General features: G+C 39.0%; 1 protein-coding gene across 1 annotated transcript in view; it reads right to left on the minus strand.

The window, feature by feature from the left end:
* The window catches only part of TAF3 (TATA-box binding protein associated factor 3), a 154,298-nt gene that overhangs the window by 13,444 nt on the left and 118,154 nt on the right, over positions 1–22,700 (minus strand). Inside the window, exon 4 of the mRNA XM_036844098.1 lies at positions 14,194–14,276. Within this exon, the coding sequence (XP_036699993.1) occupies positions 14,194–14,276 (83 nt within the window). The remainder of the gene's footprint in view (positions 1–14,193; positions 14,277–22,700) is intronic.

Consider the following 22,700-nt stretch of genomic DNA (forward strand, 5'->3'; position numbering starts at 1 on the left):
GCAGCCAATGGATGTAAACAGACTGTTGATCAATTTATGGGGCAGTACCTGAAATCTCAGAAATACCTACTTGTACAAATTTTATTTTTCAATTCAGAGAAATGGTCTTTTAATGAAAATAACTCATAATAAAGATAATCCTTCCAAAATGCCAAATATTCCTCCAGTTCAATTAAATTTCCCCTTTAAATTTGGTATGTATTGATGTATATATATTTATATTTCCCATTCAAATTTTCTGAGTAGCAAAAGGAAAAAAAATAAAAGTGGGTACTCAGTGTTGATGAGACAAAACACGTCCTCATTTTCTGCTTCCAAGAGATTAGACTGGTATTATATAGGCTCTAAAGTGACTTGTCCTTCCCAACTCTTTTGAATTTCACCAGAAAATTCACAGTTTGAAAGTTATTTTTGATTCTAGCCGCTCAGTTACTTTTGTGGTAACTGGAGGCACAGTTTTGAGAACAATTCTTTTATTATCTCTTTAATTTACAGAACATTACAGAAAAAATACATAAATAGTATCACATGATATAATTTCTCATCACTTGTGAGATAAACTATCATTACTCAACCTAATATGATCACTGTAAAAATAATTTTGGATTCCTATTGGCCTCCACCGCCGATCTTTATTGTTTCCTACTTCTAAACAGCACTTTCTCTGTGCTTCTTCCCTTTAGTGGCACTTTCCCTCCTCTTTAACTGCATAGTAAGCTCTCCTCCAGAGCTCTCTGTTGAATAAGCAATGTCTTCAGAGTAACCAACACCGCCCACAGCTGGGTCCCACAATGGCTCCACGCTGCTAACATTACATCTTTTGGAGGATTTGATCAGAGGGCTCTAGCTGCTATAAACACTGGTGTTATTCATAAAAACATGCAGAAGGAGGAGTTTTGGCAGGATTTCTTTACCTGTTTCCCCAGCACAAAACAGTGAAATAAATAGAGTGGGTCATGCGCTGCCTGGCCTGTAATGCAAACTCAACAGCTTGACAAGTCAACAAAGGGCCCGTCCTCACCTCTCCAGCCACACGGAGGCTCGGAGGTTAGAGGCAAACACCATTTGGATACGTCTACATGGGGAGTTTAATGATCCTCATTAGTCAGCGATTGTGTGCAAACACTGTGAAGCCAGCCATCAAAGTTATCAAAGTCCGTATGACTGGCTACTGAACTGCACAAAGTTCAAAAGTTCCCTCACATGGCTCACTTACTTGCCTCAAAAGCCAACAGCCATTTTTAAATGGTGACAAAACGATGCCATAGGTAAAGACTACTGTAATAAGCACCTCCATGAATGTTATATAAACTTCTCAACAGGGAAGTTCTTTGATGTCTGGGAGAAAACCCACTTTGATTAAAAAATATATATATACATACACACACACACACATATTCAAGCCACAAGTTGATTTTCTTCTTCAGATTTAGAACTTTGATCAATCTCAGAAATACCATGCACCTTTTGAGATACACATGAAACAGATTCCCATGTTGTACTGTAAGCTAAGATTTCACTATATATTACTATAAAACCAGATCATTGTGTCTGTGGTTATCTAAAACATCACAGTTTTGCTCTCTTACTTTTCTTGTAAAGTCCCGGAAATACTAAGCCCAAGCGTGGCAGGCAGCCCCATCCCACCCTGGTGGAGTGTTCTCACAGCTCTGACTTGGACAGCTAACAGGATATCGTGAAAACAACTGTGTGTGACATCCGAGGTAGGTCATAAGAGACACTGCAGCTTCTGCCTTGCTCTCTTTTGGATCAGTTGCTCTGCGGAAGCCAGAGGCTAAGTCATGAGGACACTGAAGCTGCCTTAGGACGAGGCCCGTGTGACCAGTAACTGAGGCCTCCTGCCAACAGCCTGTGTGAGCCCACAGTGCATTCTCCATCCCTGGTGAGGCCTTCCAGTGACTGAAGCCCTGGGCAGCAGCTTGACGGAGACTGGAGTCAGAACCACCCGAATTCCTGACCCACGGGAAACTAGGAAGTAACATGTTTATTGTTTTAGCTGCTAACTAAGTTTTGGGGTCATTTGTTATATGTGAGAATAGAAAATTAATATACCAAGTATTTAATTTATCGCATTTAGGTACATAAACAAATATTCAGAATTTAGGAGAAATTATATTTTAGATCGGTACTTAAAATGCCAAAGTGTAATAACACAGTCATTTCCATATTTCACATGTGATCAAAAGGAACAAATAACAAAAGACAATTATGAGAATCAGTGCTATGTTGATTCTTCAAATCAATCATTATCCTTATTCTTCTTGATCCTCACAGCTCGACTTTTAGCATTCATATAATTAGCACATAACTGTAAATGGATTTAATTCCTCAAGCTCATGGCTTGCCTCTTGAATATTTACATCATCTTATCTTGTCATAGCCCAAGTACATACCAAGTAGCAAACATTTTGTCTTTTAATTCAGGCATGACCTATTTGAAAAATGAAACAGATTGCATGAAGTAATTAGAGGAAAATATAGCCACTGTAGAATCTTCATTTCCAAAGAAGATACCCAAATGATTAGACTTCTATTGTCAAATGTTGCAAATCTGTAAAATACCCTAAAAGGGCATGAATACTTAGATAAATAATAAATAATGCATATTTCCTCATATTTGCAGACAGATATACAAAAGGATAATTTAAAAAAAGAAATAAAGATGGTAACCTATAGGTTGAGGAGGATAAAGGTAGAGGGAAAGGGCGGAAAGCAAGACATCTCTGAACATATTACATAGTTTCAACTTTGGGGGCAAGTAAATGTCTTACATATTCAGAAAATTAAATTTATAAAATTGCCTACAAGTCAAAAATAAACGGAAAGGAATGAACCTCAGTGCATATCTTGTTGGTGACACAACCACACACACAGGATTATTTCAGGTGACTTCAGGAGGTCAGCACTTTGGACCCTCCTCAGATTCTGCTCCACCCAAGTCTTTTCTGATCCTTCCTTGCTGGAAGCAATCACCTTGAACTTCTGTATCATTTGAGATGCATCTCTTATAGACTTTAACACTTTCCACCTCTATTATGATTGTTTACATCTACATTCCTGAGAGAAGAACCAACATCTGATTCAAATTTACCATTTGCACAAGTGTATCTCCTTCGACACAGTTTTACTATGTATATAATCAAAATTAGTATTTTTCAAATGCAAAACAATTTGTAAAAAATGTAAAACCATGAGGGTGTTGTCTAGGGCACTGTCAGGGTTCTTTTCAAAAACCAAATTCCCTGGAGTGAGAACTTCTAAAAGATTTTGTGATTTTAGAAAAGCTTCTGCTTCTCTCCAGCAAAGAAAGGGTACATTTAGTAAGAAAAAGCAAAACCAAATGACACTGAACATTCAACATTGATGAAACTTCACTTTTAATACTCTCTGAGCCTGGAGTCTATAGAGAAAGATGAGATACTTTTACATGAACATATGCTAAAGTTGCAAGTTAACCATAAAAGATAAACCTTCATTCATTCATTCATTCATTTTAGGATTAAATAACATCCCAGTTATTTGAAAACATTAAAAGCAGTAAGATGATATTCAGTGAACCTGAAAAATGAACAGGATTGTGATTAAGATTTGTATCTCACTGTAGTGTTATAATATTCAGTTATTACTGAAGTCATGCTTGGAAAACCCAACACTACTTTAAAATATATTAAAATTTGATAATAGCTGCTGTGTCTTCACCAAAAATCACCATGCTTTACATGAATTTTTATCTTCCTCAGTAAATAGCATGGAAAAAATATCATATATATATATATTTATAGCATGTGATATATATAGAGATGTATACACACACATATGTTTTTTCACCTTTGTGGACTAAAGAAGCAGAAGTAATTGATTAAAATCCTAAGTACATGCGGCATAGAGAGCCAAAGACGGGCAATCAGTGAGTGTGCTCTGGGAGAAAAGCTACTCCCAGATTCAAAAAAAAGCAGATTCAAATTGAGGGGTGTCATTTTTCATCTATCCAGAGTATATGAGAGGTGCATCTGTTACTAGATAGATAATGCAAGTCTTTAAAAAAATCCACATTTCCCTTTTACATAGACTACAGAATAACCGACTTTACATTATTTAATAAAACACATTTGGAAACTTAGTCACTCCACCTGTAGGATCTTCCAATTCCTTTAAGCAACTTATTTTCAGCATCCTCTTATTATTCAAAGGACCTCTAAAGTGAGGCAGAATACCAGGAGTCAGAGTTTAGGAAGGAAAAGCAATCTCTGACAGAAGATTTCAAGACCAAACGTAGCCTTCCCATTGTACTCCAGGGCTAAGAGTAAGCTTCCTCTGTCCCCTTCAGCCCTCTTACTTAAGGAGTTTTTACTTGATAAAACCAACTCCTAATGTTACAGCCATTCTGGAAAAGTAACTCAATTAAACTTTATTTTGATACCACTTCAAATCTATGAAAGCTTGTTCAAACAGAGTGAAAATCAGTGCTATGGTTCAACAGATGAGAGGCTGTTTCAGTCCGTGAATCCATCTCAACAAATATTTATCGCCCGTCTACTACGTCTCCTACCCTTGGGTGGCTGGGTTCAAGGTGAATGGGGCACACCCTCAACTTCCAAGAAACGGCTGTGGGGGGAAGACAGTCACATAAGGGTAGTAGATCAATAAAGCATACGAAGTGGAATAATTTGGATGAAAACAGTGTATTCTGGGCACTTGGCAGAAGGATGGCTAGCCTGGGGTAGGGGTGGGAAGGTGGGCTGTGATCACTTTCCCTAATGACAAGTGACAGTTTTAAAAGATGAATACGAGTGACTCTGATGAAGAGGCAGGGGGGTGGAGGCATTTGAGGCAGATGGGACAACCTGAGAAAAGGAATAAAGATGCAAAGCATCCTGTTCTGCATGGGAAACCGCAAGCAGTTTGGAAGTGCCACAACATATAAAGCATAAGCATTCTAGACAGACTGCTCTGGAGGGACTAAGTATGGAGAACAGTTCTGAGAGGCAGCAGGAAAGGAGAAGAGGGTAAGGAATTGACAAATATTGTCGGTCAGGCGGGGAGGGGCTGGGGACTGGTTGGCTGTCGGGTGGGTGAGGGGTTGGGAGTAAGGGAGGGAGGTATCCCCCTGCCTTGGGTTTCTGTGATGCTGGAGCTTTTACAGTTAGAGGGTAGAGCTTAGAGCTCAGATGGGTGTAGGGTGATCGGTGCTGGGTACTTGATTTGAAAAGTGGAAAACTGAAAAATCTGTTATTCTCTCAAGGAGGCAAAATAGCTCCGGTAGCTAAGGGCATTTGTGTTTCCGAGCCGAAGGCATCTTTGCTTGGGGGGTGGGGGGCAGTTCCAGAGGCCTGTGAATAGGCATCAACATCTTTCCTCCTCTGGTGCTGATGACTACTTGTGTCTAGACAAGGAGGAAAGACCCAAATTTGAAGATGGTGACTGGGAGGTACAAGAGTTCAGGTGACATTCAAAGGAGACCTCACAGGAAAGGGTCTTTCTCTTTCCTTAAGTTTTGTTCAAAACAACACTTTTGGAGCTGGGAGACATTCACGTCTTAATTTTCAGATGTCCCATCTGGTGATATGACATAAATAAAATCTCCCAATTCTCCCAGTCAGAGTGTGTTTGTCTAATTTCAAGTTACTCTAGAAACTAAGACAGCTTGAAAATGGAGGCTCTGATCTCATCATCAACAAATAAAAAGCATAAGGAGTACAAGGTTGGGGAAATAATGGTGTATTCAATTTGGAAAGGCCATGTTTGAGGTGCCTCTGGTCTTTCCAGACTTTCTAGCAGGTAACTGGGCAGACTAGTCTGCATTTTGGGGAGAAATCTGAGCTGGAAGTAAAGATTTGGGAATCATCATCACCTAATTTTGAAAAGTGAAAAAGAAACTTTAGGGAGAAAGAACAGAGTAGTAGGCCAAGGGCAAGAAGAGAAAGGAAAAGTGATCAAAGAAAGGTAGAAGCAACGATGGAGAAAGAGAACCAGATGCACGTAGTACCAAGAAAAACAAGGACTAGAGAGTTTCATAAAGGGCTTGGTGGGAACAACGGTATCTGAAAAGCAGGAAGGATGAAGTCACAGGCCTGCAGCACCGCCTTGGGACGCATTTAATCATCTTAATGAGAAGCTTCAGAAAAGTTTCCAGGGCAGAAACCAGAGCGTAGGGAGTTTAGGAATAAAACTGGAAAAAAAAATTGGAAGAAAGTACATACAAGGAATATGCTTTGAGAAGCGAGAATGAGAAGAGGAAGTTACACGGCCTTTCCCTCATCTAGAGGGGGAGGCTGGTGAAGGTGGGAAGGTTTAGGATGGTAGAACCCAAGGCTGAAGGGAAGATACCAGAGGAAGGAGAGAAAGATACAGAGGAGAAGAGATAACGAAGGGAAAGAACTTCGGGGGGGGGGGGAGGGCGGGGTCAGGAAAGGCGGGGATGGAGAAGGAGCTGGTCCTGAAGATCAGGAGGGATGCTGGGCTCCTTGCTGGACCCTGGAGGACAAGCCGTGAGGACAGATGCAGTTCTGGAACCCAGAAGAGTAAATCCAAACGGGGTAACGCGTCTAGTCAGTCCCCACGGTGACGTGTCCCTCAACCCAACCCATGTGTTGAGACTACGGCAGCCACATTTAAAAAAGGCTGCAATATTCTAAATGAGCGGTTCCCAACCTTTTTGGCACCAGGGACTGGTTTCGTGGAAGACAATTTTTCCACAGACCGGGGGCTGGGGGGCAAGGGGGGGGTTGGTTCAAGCGACGGGGGGCGGCAGATGGAGCGTCACTCGCTCGCCTGCTGCTCACCTCCTGCTGTGCGGCCCATTTCCTAACAGGCCATGGCCTGGTACCGGTCCGCGGCCTGGGGGTTGGGGACCCCTGTTCTAAATCACAGAGGCCGGGCAGTGACACAAATTTCCATCTCACGAGCTACGAAGGCTGGAGTGGGAACAGGAAGGAAGAAGCATCACACAACGCCTCTAAAGTCTCTATGTAAGTATTTTAATGTCATAGCCCCTAAAAAGACAGGGAACAACAGAATGCAAAGAATTTACATTTTCTATGTTGCTGTCAGTAATAGTAAGAGTGTTCTCATCAGTAGGTATACATTCTCTTTAAACACTAGAAGTGTGAGTAGTTTGATCTTTAGGGGAAATTATAGTCAGATAGTATCCAAAAGGTTACCATGATATAGCTAAATTACCTCTGCCTGTCACATTTAAATTCTGGAAGTCCGCATCAGCTTTGTCTAGATAACAAATCTTAAGTACCTTCCTATATTCACTCAATTAGTGATCTTGGGCCTCGATAACACTGCAGGGAGAAACTTTCCAACTATCATTCAAATCATATCTAAAAAGGTGGTCATAAATATTTTAAAACCTAAGTGAACTAATAAGACCTAGACCCATTAAGGATAAGATCTTTTACAACAAATTAAATAAAACAATTTATTGAAGTCTGGACTCAAGATAAGCTAGATTTACTAGCTGACCTTTTATTCATTTAAAGAACAAAATTAGCTCTAATTGCATTAGAATGGAATCCAGTAAATTTTCCCCAGTCTTGTAATGTGGCATCCGTGTAAGGACTGCTGTAATTGTTTACAAGTAAGATGGAAATGCTTTGATTATAATCTTTCCAGTTGTTTTACTGGGTAGTAAAAACATTTCCCAAAACCTAAAGCCAGTTTTTCTGACAGCATACTATTTTCTTCTCTTGAATACACTGCATCTTTGGTGTTACTCAACAAACTATCATGTGCCAGAGGAAGAAATTAAACTTGGGGATTCCATCATAACTTTAGCTCAGTAAAAATGAGAGAGTGATATACGGAGGTTAAGATATCCTAGTCTGGAAAAATCAGAAAAGGGCTGAAGACCCGAGTAAGAAAAATTTTAACCACCTGCTTCCTCTTGGAATTATAACTGAGATATATGGGTTTGGGTCTGCTGAATTTATAAGTATAAAAGGTAGCAAGAATAATGTATACCACCCACAATTTGTGTTCTCATTGTTCAGCTGCTAGGAAGTTTCATTTGTAATGTTACCATCTTTCACTAGCGTTAAAAATAAGTCATTTGCCATAAATTTTAAATACAGTCACTCAAGAGTTTTATTCTTATTTATTTTTTTGGGGGGGGGTGGGTCACTGTTCTTGTTAGTTAGCTTCTAATATAGGCAAAATAACCTATGAAATGTTTCAGCATCAGTGGCAAGTTAACCAGGGCAAAACAAAGAAAACTATCAACACTTTTCAATCTCTCTCTCTCTCTCTCTTTTTTTTTTTTTTTAAATCAAAGCAGACAGTTTTATCGGAAGGGAAACAAATTAAAAATAGAAGAACAAAAGGCCTTCCAAATCTGACTGGATGATGGTCTGAAATGTTCTTAAACTTTATTTCTAAAGGATCTTTTCTTTAACCAATAAGCTTCCTTGCTCTGCCTCCTCAGTGTACTTTTATAAAGATATGAATCTGATTGCCTTTCCCTAAATAAAATAAAAACGTATCAATTGTTTTTGCCTGCCCCTCATCCCTTATTCTGGTAGGAGAGTCCTTCTTTCCTTCTGGAACCTAACATTTCCCCTTCTAACAGGGCTCTCCCCCCTCCCACTGGGGCTGGTTCCTGGATGGGAACCCACAGCAGATGCTGTGAAAGGTGGGGCGGGCAGTTCAGCCTGTGAGCACTAAGAACCACACCAGCCAAGAGCAACTTGCACCATCTTTGCCACCACACAGAGGTTAGACGGAGAAAAAGAAAGTGAACAGAGTCTTAATGACAGTTTTTGAACCCTTGTTACCACTTTGCCTAAAGCCAGTTTCTTTGAGCTAGTTTGATTAGGGTTTCTCCTACTTGCAACCAACAGTCCTGACTAATACAAAGAGAAAGTGAATGTTTCAACTAGGGAAAGGAAGACTCCTTACAGAGGCACCTTCACTGAGTGTGTGTCTAGGTTACATCCTTGGATCAGGGGTTGGTGTAAGAAACAGTCAAATAAAAAAAAGGTGTTCTTGCCATCTGGTTCCTTATGGAAATAAAATTTCAAATTTAGTGTCTTCAAAAACTTTGTCTCTCCTGAGAAACTAGGAGGTACCTTCCTTTTTAAAACTGCATTTCACTCTGCACTTATTGCTAGCAAGCCATAATCATATTTGATGTGCAGTCATTTGCTTCTTTTTCCTCTCCTTGGCCTCGGTTTCCTAGTATTTTCTAGTATCTTTATGTTCTCTCTTTAAGTCACCCTTAAATTTTAGACTGGAAAAAAATCTACATATGAATAAATGACATTTTAAGTGTAGGAAAAAATGTAGAAAGTGAGATAAAAATCATTTGCTATTATTTTTCTAAAGAACTTGTCACTAAAACACCACTATACACGTTTCACCTATTATATGTCTTTCAGTGAAATCTGGCTACATAAAAATATAAAACGCTTACTTTCTTTAAAAATATTTTAAATGGTTATTTTTGTAATTGCCCATGGTTATGGTCTATTTCTGGCTGTCCTATCAAAAATAGTTAATCAGAAAAGTTTGGACCACAAAAAAGACAACAGGGCTTCCCTGGTGGCGCAGTGGTTAAGAATCCGCCTGCCAAAGCAGGGGACACGGGTTCCATCCCTGGTCTGGGAAGATTCCACATGCCGCGGAGCAACTAAGCCCGTGCACCACAACTACTGAGCCTGAGCTCTAGAGCCCGCGAGCCACAGCTACTGAGCCCGCGCGCCTAGAGCCCGTGCTCTGCAACAAGAGAAGCCACAGCTCCACAACTACAGAAAGCCTGTGCGCAACAACAAAGACCCAACACGGCCAAAAATAAATAAAGAAAATATATTAAAGAAAAAAAAAAAAAAGACAACAAATATCTGTACATATTTTACATTTTTAAAGGTTGAACATTATTTTTCAAGATTAATGAGCAAAGTTTTAGCTCTCATTTTTATAGCATATATAAATAATTTAGGAATTACAAGTATTAAGAAGCCTCCTCCCAGCCATAAACTAAACTCTATAAACTGCAATAAAAAAACTGAATTACTTACATGAAAAAAAAAAGCGTCCAATTTTCAGCACCTCTGCTGAGAGAGGTCTGATTAATGAAAGAATTTCCTGAATTATAAGAAATACATAATACCATGAGTATTATAATACTCATAGCTGTGGTGATGAAATGTTAGCAGAAAGAAAACTGTAATTTCCAGCAGTAAAGTGGTCACTGAAAAATATCTCAGCATAATTTGCATATTTTGGGAAAAGGATTAAACTTGTGAAAGAGAATACTTATTGTGACCTCTCAGCCAAAAGAAAATTTAGGATTATTAATGATAATGATATTGTTTTCATGAAAGGTATCATAAATGATTCTGTGTCACTTGATCAAATACAGTATCTAACTGGAGCAATAACTGAGCCTTACTGGATTTTTGGCGGGGCCCAATTCATTACCCCCTCCCTGGTGAGCTCATTGAATACGGGCAGCAATGTCCTGAGAGCAGGACCAGCTCCCAACTTCTCCAGTACAGTAACCCTACCGACCAGACCAAAGCTCCCTGGTGGGAGAGCCACTCTGCCCTCGGAAGAGCCAAGGAACAGACGGAGAAAAGGACAGAGCTGCCTCCCCAGTACCAGGGAGACGACAGCATTCAAGATACATTTGAGAAATGTGAGGGGGAAAGAACACTTAACCCCCTAAGCACCACCATTATTCACCCCCAAATCTTTACAAACCTTGACCTTTTTTCTTAATACTTTACCAATACCTAAAGTTATCTTTTTTAATGAGAAGCTCCTTTAACAGAATTTTGAGCTTTATAAATATAACCACACATTTAATGTTCTGCCATGTCTTTCCCAACAATCCTATCTAAACAGTCCCACCCCTAAGGTACTCCCTTCCTCACGTTACTCTGCTCTATTTATATCCTTCATAGAAATGAATAAATGAACGAATGCCGAAAGTTAGCCCAATTTCCCTACACTTGCTCAAAATAAAGGGATGGTAAGACTGGGATAACAAATGACATGGCGACTGTGCTGCCACTTGCCCATCCCATAGCGGACATCACACGCACTGTACTCTCTGTCACCAAGTCCAGCGGGACCTTCAAAATCCTGATCAATATGGCTCCAGGTGCTGCTCCTGGGCAAGCTGAAACCTACCTGCTTTCTCGGCATCAAGGCAAAACTTGACTGTTGGGCCAGACTCAGTTACTTAATGATTTATTTGAATGTGTTGTTTCTCCCCATTCATATCACCCCCACAAACTATGGATGTTGAGATTGTAACTTCAGGGTTAGTATTTTAGTTTCATCTTCAATACAGACTAACAGGAACTCTGGGTCCCCATTACTGGGAGACCTATTAAAGGAATTTGAGGTCCTTGTAAAGTCACCCTGAATTTTAACACTATCAGAAGGAGGCACTGGACTGACCACAGACCCTTTAGAATCCAGTTTCCAGGCACGTTAAATTAAGGGGAAAACAAGGGCCCTCTGTCTGGCTTCAAGGGACAATAATAGAGAATAGAGGAAATAATCTAACCTCAAAGTACCTTCCTGGATCATGGGTCAAAGGCATAATTTCTTTATAAGATTTAGAAACTAAATATTGTCTTAAAGATCTTCCAAAGAGAGTGTATAATTTGAACCCTGTAAAGCTTTTTCTTTTTCCTGTAGTTTCAAAAGACTCTATTCTCTGCCTGTTCTTTAGCAGTAAACAACCCCTCCTCCTAGACTATTCAAACTCCCCCATTTGAATGCTAGTCTGCTCATTAATTCCACTTCAAAAGAGCATCATTACACCCCCTGGCTGTATACAAACTAAGTAAAGGCACATTTATATGAATCTACCATCTCTTTTCCATTATTGCTGCCAAGGAATAAGTCATGTATCCTTATGCTATGACAATAAAAGATTACTTTTAATTTCATATACTTTTCATGTTCATAAAATGTTATCCTTCTTTTAATTTTTTTTCAACCATTCTTGGCTTGTGAGTCATAAAAAACAGAGAGTGGGATGGACTGGCCATGGCCATAGTTTGCTGACCCCTGATTAAGATTTAAAACAAAAAAACAGAAAACAAGTAAGTTAAAAAAAAAAAACCCTTACTCATTAACTTATATTTTATATAAAATCCTATTGCTATGTGACTTGGGCCTCTTCTTCTCTCTCTTTTTAAGTTTAAAATGTAATATATTTCACTTAGGTTATTCCTTTGTTCATTATAAGTATTTCCTTGTGTCTGACTTTGGTCAAGTGATTAATTATTCATATGATATGGGAGTTACTTACCTAAATGTCAGAAAGTTTACATGTTACATAAAGTTATACTTTCAAGGACAATTTGTCTAGAATGTCTGGGTACTATAATTTCCGTAATACTGAACATTTTGTTCCAGAGTCATAGGATCTATTTCTCACATCTTCCAATATCTTAGGTAGATGAGTGATTTATCGAGAGGAAAAGAAATTACTCAACAGAATAACTGAAAGACGCTTAAGGGTAGATGAGATGAATATTATTATCAGTGCCTTTTTACAAACCTTATTTCTCTAAAGGAATAAGCAAGCCAAACTTCTGTGTGAAAGGAAAGATGAAGTAATGGTGAGTTATGAGAAAAATGGAATAAATATGAACGGGTAGGAGAAAAGTAGTTGTCCAATGATAAATAAGAACATCTTCCCTTTAGAGTAGTGAACCCAAGTACAGGATTTCCAAGGAGATGGTAGGTACAGTTATTTTGTTTGGGCCTCTTTGTTAACTAGTCCTCTGTCCTCTGATGGTTGAGGGAGAAGGATGTTACTAAAATTTTTGTAGGTAAGATAGAGGGCACCAGCACCAATATTTGGTTTAAAAAGAGCTCAATCTACAGTATTTTTGTTACGTTTTCTAAGCTTGTCAGCAATACTACCACCTACTGTCTAGGTCTCTACTGGCACAACCAAAACGAGTAACGTGGAAATTACACAGATAATTTAGGTAAGAAAAGCACAAACTATTCGGATTTTCTTCTTTCAGAAGAATATACACTCTCCTAGAAGGCCACGTTTGCCCTACACCACCATTCATGAGAATGATGCTGGGATTTTTCGTTGTATTACACTTAGAACTAACAGAAGCAGTGGCTGCATAAAATACACGCTACACACAAACTTTAAGATGGAACGAACCATGAGAATGCAAAGCAAATTTCCTGTTGTCTACTCTACCTACTAAATAAGTAAGTTCATGGCTACTACTTTCATTTTTATGGCTAAAAATTGAATGAAAGTTAAATGCCTTGTAAGCCTATTTTCTACATAATATTTGATTGTTTGCAAGGTAAACTAATCCATTTTCAGGCTTACTGGTAAAAAATAAGGTTGTAAACTTGTACTTTGAGCTTGTAAAATTCATTTAAATGATGTATAATATGATTTTTAGAAGAATGATTTTCAACATGATTTACAAAAAAAAAAAATCAATGCTTCATTATCCTATTAGGATCATATAATAGCACTGTAGACCTTAATTCATACCCTCAAAATGAACAAAAGAAACATAGCCAACTAATTTACTTTGAAGCAGGGTGGGTGGATGTGATGATTCCGTGAAAATTAAGAAAATAAACAGCAAACATGGGGTTTACATTTCCAGTTCTCTCTTAAAAAAAAAAAAAAGAGCAGACAATTCAGACTTCAGTTGTTACTACTATATACTGTTTCACCAAGCCTTTGGCAGTATCCTTGTTTTATATGCACAGAATAAAACCATGTGCCATCTGAGCAAGAAGAGAATCTTCATTCTTTGTCCTGGTGACAGAGAACACACACTTGAAAAGGTTTAACATTACATCCACCTGGGTGTAACATGGTAGTCAGTCCATTCAATACATAGTTTCTTATTTTTCAGATAACCAGAGCCTTAACAAACTATGCAGAAACAATGTCCTGTGCTAGTCTTTATAAAAGAGAAAAAGTGCCAGAAAAAAAACCCCCAAAAAACAAAGGATCCTATATGTTGAATAAAGCAATAAGCATTAACTCTGAGGAAGAAACCAATAAAAATTTGAAAATGAAGACTTCTCAAAATACAGCTTGACCCTACTACATATTCACACTGGGAAAAGGTCTATAGAATCAAATCCACTAGGAAGGAGCAGTGAAGGTTAAGTTCCATCTATTGCACCCTAACTGGAAATGTCTGTACTTACATTTTGTCTTGGCCAGCTCCAACTCTGAGAGTCAATCTGGGGATCACGGGGCTTGGGGCTGGGACCACTGGCTCCACTTTTATCTGTTGAAGATATTACGTTAGAGTCAAATACATTTTTTTCAACAAAAGTACCTCCTCCCTTTTCTCCTACAAACTTGATAAGCCTTTAAGTTTCAAATGTGTCTAAAATGCTAGATGTAAAGATAAACTGGGCTATTTTGTTTTCGCTCCTCAACTGAAGGCTACCAGGCAACATGGGAAATTCCATAAACTTTAAACACTTTAGTAAATATGGGAGTTATTTCTGCATTTTCTTAGTTTTGGCTAATTTCTTGGATTTTATTGTTAGAATGTTTAAACAGAAACTGTTACCTGGGTCATTCAGTGGAACGTTTAAGTAACTGCCAGACTTAACAAAAACAGAAAAAAATGCAGTGACAGCTTCACTACAAGATAAAATGCATCTATTTATGGGCCTTGAAAAACATTAAACTCATCTTATGTTTACAATGTCATAAAAGAAAACCGACACACGAAGTGTAACTACAACACTGAACTCTTCCATTTTTTGGCTAGTAGAAAAATGATCTAAAATATTGTACGAGACAAAGCATATTTATTTAGAAAGGATTTATGGTGAAGGCAATAACTGCTGAATAAGTTGAAGATCTCACAAATATCTGAGCTAATAATCAGAAAGGGAATACACAAATTAAGTATGGTGTTAAAGGGATTCTCCACAATTTCTGGCTTGAAGATCCTATATAGAACAATTGACATTTTGAATGAACAAAATGAACAAGAGATGTGCAGTTCAAATTATTATCTACATCAGAGTATTCCGGCATTTTTGGTGGGACGGTTCCTTGGTGGTCCCAGGCACGGCCAGATGTTTAACATCCCTGGCTCAGGTACAACTACATGCCAGTAGGACACTGCTAGTCACTGTGACAACTAGTGCAAACCACTGACTTATATATTTCAAGCTCAAGAGTTAAATCATAACAGAACAGTGCAGTGGTTCTAAAGGGGAAGGAATTTATAACGTAGTGCTCAGTATAGTATATCATACAATCAATATATTGCACATTGGTCAAATCTATCATTTTTTTCATGTTTTTACCTGTCCCCTTCTTGAGTTTTTTTTTTTTTTTTAATCCCGTCACATCAAGATCTATGACTTCGATCATTCTCTTGAACAGTGCGTGGTAGGCAGGAGGTACTCAACCAATGTCTGTTGAATGAACCACTTATCCTGCAAGCACCCTCAACTCCCTTGCCTCTTGGTCATTTCACCATTCATCCAGGACCAATCTAAAATCATTCTCTAGGGCACTGAGTAATTCCAAAGAAAATATTTAAAACTGTACAAACTTCTGCCATCAAAACTCCAATTTCATCTGTGCCTTTAATACTATCTGCTTATTTGGATTCCCAGTTAAACTAGTTAAGAGCAGAGACCATGCCTGTTCTGTTTGTTGCTATTTCCCAGATTCTATCGTAGGGTCTGACACATAAGTGCTTAAGATATATTTTAAAAATTAATCGGAAGCGATTATTTACAGCTTTTAAGACCCATCCCATGATTTCCTTCCTCTTCTGCCCTTCAAACCCCACAGGAAAAAATACTGAGGCCACTAAGCAGAATTCCTTCAATTCCCTACAAACTTCTCTGCACTCACAATTACACTAGAGTCCATCTCCTCCAGTCTTCGAAAGACTTCCTCCTTATTTGTAGCATCTTCAGCTTCTCAGTTCCACTCATTATTTTCATCTAGCTTTCAAATGCGCTCAACTCTATCCTTTAAAAAACTTACCTCCCCTTCAACCTCTCGCTGACAACCTCTCACACTTTCTAGTCTTCACTTCATCGTCTGCATTTCTCCATTTCTCCTTCATTCCTCACCCAACTCCACTCTACTTTCTGGCCCAACCACACCACTAAACCACTCCTTCTAGACAATCTTTCCAAATGCCCCGTCTGTTTCTTCACTGAGGTCTTCATCACACTCCTTCCCTGTCCCTAGCAAAGTCCTCTCCTCTCGTCTTTTTTTTTGAACACAGGGTTCCATATCTAAACAAATCTGAAAATCAGTGGTCTAGCCTATTTTGTAAACTACTAAGACTTCTATATTTTTCTCACCATTCTGTTATCTGTGGGAAAATAAACAAATATATACAAAACAAACATTTATAAAACACTTAATGTTTGCCAGGCATTGTGTTTGGTTATTTTCCAGATGTTCTCATTTAGGTTCTTTAACAAACCGGTTGGGGTATGGTTTCCATTTTACAGAGAAACTGATCATACATGAAGCAACCATTTTTCCTTTCTTTCCTGTTTCTTTTTCCTTTTCTGTTTTAAGGTCACAAAAATAGCAAAACTAGGACTGAATACAATTCTTTTTATTCAGAGAATAAAAAATTATATAAAGTTCCTATATTTCTTCAATTCTAAAAAATTTTAGGGTCACACACTCCTAATTGACCTGAGTATTGGGAGTAATATTCCATGTTCCTTCAACCCACAATACTATTATTGAAGCACTTAAATAACACTTTCTTAAGCTTTATTAAAAAATAAAGTTGTTTGCCCTACCTTTCAAAAAATCTTCTTCACTATTATTATGCTTCACATTGTATTTTGGTCCACTGCTATTACCACACTACACAATAACTATAACTTACCTGTATAGCACTTCACAAAGTGTGTCCCATATACATAATCCAATTTGATCTTCACAACTCTATAAGGTAGGTGTGGAAGCTATTATTACTCACATGTACTAAGGGCTCAGAAAGATTAAGTGGTTTGGCCAGTTACAAAGTTAGTAAGTAAATGACTGAAATCCAGTTCTCCTGGCACCAAATTCATCCTGTTCTACCATACTACTCGTGACTCTTTGCCAGACATTTCTGAGTCCTTTTTTCTGGTAATGCTGATGTCTTGCATGGAGCTATTTCGTTTCTTTGTCAATGTCTTTTATGATGAATGACATATACTTGTGAGATGTCTAGGGTACACTGTAAAATATATTTTTTTCTCTATGTTATTTACACCATGTAACAGGTGTAAACTGGACTGTCCCAGGCAAACCAGGACATATTGCAACCCTACCTAAAAATAGTTAAATACTTAATAGTTAAATTTAATAGTTAAATTTCATTCTTAAAGAAGTTAAAGCAGATTTAACTTAAAGATAAAATTCAAGCAAGCACGGAAAAAGACTAATAAGGATGCTAACAATGTAGATACAGAAAGTACAGTTTCTAAATAAAAATTTCTCACCAGACTTTTGTTTGTTAACTTTATCTGAATGCCCACCCAAATAAAAACACAGGGATGTTTCCTACAATCATGAAATAATTTCTCATGTGTCCATCCCAGCAATCAACAAACTAGATGACAATGACTTCAATTACTTACCGCCATCTTTTAATGGCATGAAACGAAAATCTGGGGGAAACACGAGCTTGTAAGGGTTAAAATAAAAGAACAGTACTTTAGAGCGATGCTGAGAATTGGGGCACGCAGAACAGCATTTACAGTGGATTACTAAGCTTCCCAATTCACCAAAGAGGCAAAGTCCAGTAATATAAGACTCCTTTGTAGCTAACTAAAAATACATTGTCAGTGGATTTGTCCAGTTTTATGTATAAGCAATACTTCTTTCACCTGAACTAATACTAGTAGTCATATAAGCCCCTTATTGCCATGTGCTGCATTTTTTTTGCTAATCTTCAAGGATTTAGCTTCTTTGCCACATACCTCAGGGCACCAACTGATAAAGCTCTAACTCTCCATTTTTCCGGGACACCAGCAGTGCGGCCTTGCAAAAAATGAAAATCGCTCAAGAGATTTAAAGGGGAAATTTATTTTTAAAATCCTGACTTGAAGCAAAGAGGTGGATTTTTAAAAAGCTTATCTATAAGGAATCAGTTTAAATTTAAATTCTATCTTGGAACTCTTTCATGCATTCCAGCTTTAAAGTTTATCTTCTGACAGGGACTTTCTGCAAAGGTAATGGGCAGCTTTGTCAATATAATCTGGCCAAGTTTTACTTTCTATTTTTTTAAATGTTAAACTTCTTTCATTAAAAAAAAAAAAACAAAAAAAACCTATGTATGTGTGCTAGGTAGGGTGGCAGCAAGTTCAGCCAACACTAGTTCAGATGTCTATCTATGCTAATATGTCAGAAAAACACCCAGAAATACTACTGGTGAAAAGCTGAATTTAAAAACCGAATATTTTAGATGCTGAACTATGACAAATGGTAACCATCCTGTTGTCTTTCTTAACGATGAAGGTCTGTACATTATTTCCATTCAGAAACATAGTCTAACACTGATAGACTGTTTAAAATATTCAACAGACAGAAGATCTACGGTTGTGGTGAAGTAAAACAAGTGGGATCCCGCGAGGACAATGAAACAGGACTCGGGCTTTCAGTAAGTGTTCAGTTCATTCCTCTGAAGTCTTGGGGATGGACTTCAGGAAACTTCGATAAATTCAAACATACTCACTTAAACATTAAGTTACTGGCTTCCCCTTGGAACAAATAGTTATAAGAAACAGGAGGGAATATTTCCCCCTTCTTACTGGGGTTATTTTATTTACTGAAAACCCTTCATTTCACTAGTTAATCATGAAAGCTGATGAGAAAAGGCTGGAAACGAGTCAACAGTACTTTACATAGAAAGGAAAGACGATGGAGGCCTTCTGTCAAAGGCACAAACCGGGAAGACCACTTCTCATTCTCTAAAAAACAAACTGTTTAAGTTCAATAAAAGATTATTTCGGGGCAGATGCTAAGGGATTTGGGGATAGACTGGAGACACATGAGACATTTTAATTGCTCTGATGACTGAAATCATTCAAGCTTTGAGGACCGCCACTGCCTGTCCTTTAAAATATGGCAGCTGAACGGGAGCTCACTATGGGCTGATCAGGGACTAAAGTTTTCTAAAAATCACGATGGCCCTTTACTCTAGACTGTGAGCCATTCTCATCCCCCTCACCAGCTTCCATCGTGGGCCTGAGAAGCCCACGGGCTTCAAGCAGACAGGCCTGGGTCATGTCACAGCTTGTGCACAAGTCACCGTACCTCCCTGCGCAGTTTTCTCAACTGAGGAACAGGAGCGACGGTCTCCCCGCCTCAGAGCTGTTGGCCAGGCCTAGCAAGGACCAAGCGTACTCACTCATTAAATACCAAGTGTGTGCTGATGTCATTTACCATCTGGGTTAGCTCACTCAATCGCCAATGTTAGCTCAAATAAAACAATTCATCAGCCAACAGGAGAAAAACGGGGGTGGGGTGGGGCGCTCCATTATAGAAGTATGAGCTTTCCATTATAAACAGATCCCAATTATCTCTGGGTTGATTAGCAGCATTACTGGTTATTGTAAAGAAACTAGATTGTCTGAGTCCATGTATCTTAAATGACACAAACTAGTCTTCACTCAGTGTTTCCTATGAGAAGGCAGAAGAGAAAGCCTTTTAAGCCAAAATATTCTTAGAGTACGTATAAAACTATTGTTTTTAAACACAGGGAAAGCATACTTTATAATGATGCGGTCTCTTCCCGGTGTCGAATGGGAGGAGGGAGAGAGGGAAGGAAGCAGAGGGTCAGAGGTTAGGAGAGCCTGGTGAGTAACTAAGAAGTGGCAGAGCTGAGACCAAAAACCAGGTCAGTCTGACTGCCAAAGCCCAGGCTCTTCAAGGCCCAGTATTGGGCCTTTTTATCTACAGTCTGTGATGTCATCATTTTGGGGTGAAACTCTACCAGGTCTTCTCAGATCATACTCCAATAAGAGCATAAAGACATATTTCCAAGTTCGACAGATGGATTTTGGCTTGTCTTCTATACAAGGTTATATGAACCTTCAATTCCACTAACATAAACGAGACATTTTCTTATTTATATTTTTACTGAAAATACCACGAGTAAAAAGAGCCATGGTTTGAAATAAAGTCATGTAATACATACACTGACACAAACACGAATACAAAATTATAATAAAAATTTAAACTGCTCTGAAATTTTCTATTAGGTTTATCACAGCTAAAGCTATTATGGTCAAGTTTGTGACCGTTTAACACGTTGCTCTTCGTATGTTTTCCGTAAAAATTTACTTGGGTTCTACTTGAAACAGATGAAAGACCAGACTCTTAACCCTGACTGATGCATATTACTGCCCATAAAGGGGAATTAGAAGACTGTGCATAAATCGCCATACTCTGGATTATTACCACTACTAGAAAAACGATTTTTCCTTCTGAGGGTGCATCACTGAACCCGGTGCCATAAATTATTTCACTTAATCCATTTTTAATTTAACTGTAGGAAAGGAGTGTGGTTAAGAACATTAGTTATAGCAGCTGATGGCCTGGGTTGAAATTGCGGTTCCCGTTCAACCACTTATTGGGTGTGTGATCCTGGGCAAGTTTATTCATCTCTCTAAGCCTCAGATTCTTATCTTAAAGTGACAATAATTACAGTATCTACCTGATAGAGTTGTGATAAGGAACTAAACTTGTATATGGTGTTTAGCATACAGTAAATACTCAATAAATGTTAACTATTACTGTCTGCAGTTTTTTAAAAAGTGTTATTATCATATCCCACTTTAAAGACGAAATGCCGGGAAATTCTTTGGCGGTCCAGTGGTTAAGACTCCATGCTTCCTCTGCAGGGGGTGTGGGTTCGATCCCTGGTCGGGGCACATCACGCATGCCGCACGGTGCGGCCAAAAAGATAAAATAAAATAAAATGAAAAATAAAGATGAAATGCCTATGGATTAAGGAACTAAAACACCTGCCTCAGATCTGCCTGATTCCAAAGTCCAAGGCTCCTTCTATCTACCATGCAGATTCCTGTTTAATTAATGGGATCTTTATTGGTTCTTGTATTGATAAAAGTGGGTATGACTGGTAAAAACTTTATAGGCAGGTAAAGTAAATATGGGGAGGTTTTTCTTTTAATTAAAAAACAATGGGGCTTCCCTGGTGGCGCAGTGGTTGAGAATCTGCCTGCCAATGCAGGGGACACGGGTTCGAGCCCTGATCTGGGAAGATCCCACATGCCGTGGAGCAACCAGGCCCATGAGCCACAACTACTGAGCCTGCACGTCTGGAGCCTGTGCTCCGCAACAAGAGAGGCCGCGATAGTGAAAGGCCCGCGCACTGCGATGAAGAGTGGCCCCCGCTTGCCGGAACTAGAGAAAGCCCTCGCACAGAAACGAAGACCCAACACAGCCAAAAATAAAATAAATTAAAAAACAACAACAACAAAAAAACAATGCCCTTGCTTGCTGATCCAGGTCAATGTCCATGACCGTTGCTTCTGTGAGCTGGTGAGGAGGAGCAGGAGGAAGGAAACTATGGCCCTCGGCCTTCTGACTGCGGACTTTTTCTTGGGGCAGCTTATGTACGCCTTGTTTTGATTTACTCTTGTTGTCTTCTGTGCGTATGTAAGAAAATTCTTAGATCATAGGCAACCCAATTTCAGGTCTATTTTCATTTACTCATATGGCTTGATACTTAGGGGGATTAAGTGGGGTTGAAAAAAGAGAAGTCCTAATGTTTAAGTTAATATCTCAATTTCTACTCCTTGTCAATGGCATCCCACGGGTTACACTAGATTTACCCTTTCCTAGCTGTGCAAAGGGCTAAAATTTAAAAGAATGCCCAGGAAGCAGACATAATTTTTCAACACTGGAACCACAGCCGACTCACCCTGTCACACACAGGTCAGTCACCAGGGTCCAATGAAGCAGCCGCCTCTTTTCAGGTTTCTGTGTTTTAGTGGTTGATTCAAAATGGAATAGTAACACTCGCCATCACCATCACCGCCTTCTCCACTTATTCAGCATTTACTTATGTGCCAGAAATGGTACTAAGCAGGTCTCAGATGTTATCTCATTTAATCCTCACCTAAGCCACTTGCCCAAGTTCACAGGGCTGAAAAAGTCAGGATGGGAACTCAGGTTTAACTCCAGAGACAATAATGTTTATTATTTTTAAAGCCCTGATGGCTGACTTTTGTAAGTTTTTATCTTTAAAAACTGATCCATAACCATCAAAACTGATACAAGGACTTGTATTCCTCTGTTAGGTGAAATCTGTGTGACTCATAACTGACCCTTTGCCTCTAGCCAAGATGGTCTGAGAGACATGTCCTTCCCAAAGTCAGGTAGGTGCTGAGAAAAAGCATGGGCCGCTGTTACCAGCTAACCTGATGGGCTTTACTGAAGCTCACAGTGGCCTCTGAAACACCTCTACTGACTTTCCAGAGGTGAGATGGTGATGAAAGCAACAGTACTCTGATGTGCTGAGGGCTCATTTGGCAAGTTATTAGGTACCTGATGGGTAAGCGGCTAATCGCTGCCGGGCAGGATCACCAGCCATAAACATTTCAAAACGGGAAGTAACTCTGTGTGTAAATGACCTGGCTCTTGCTGGTTGTGTGAGCTTGGTCTTGGACAAGTCACTCAGGCTGTTTCT

The sequence above is a fragment of the Balaenoptera musculus genome, chromosome 2 (assembly GCF_009873245.2).
Source record: "Balaenoptera musculus isolate JJ_BM4_2016_0621 chromosome 2, mBalMus1.pri.v3, whole genome shotgun sequence".
NCBI lineage: Eukaryota > Metazoa > Chordata > Mammalia > Artiodactyla > Balaenopteridae > Balaenoptera > Balaenoptera musculus.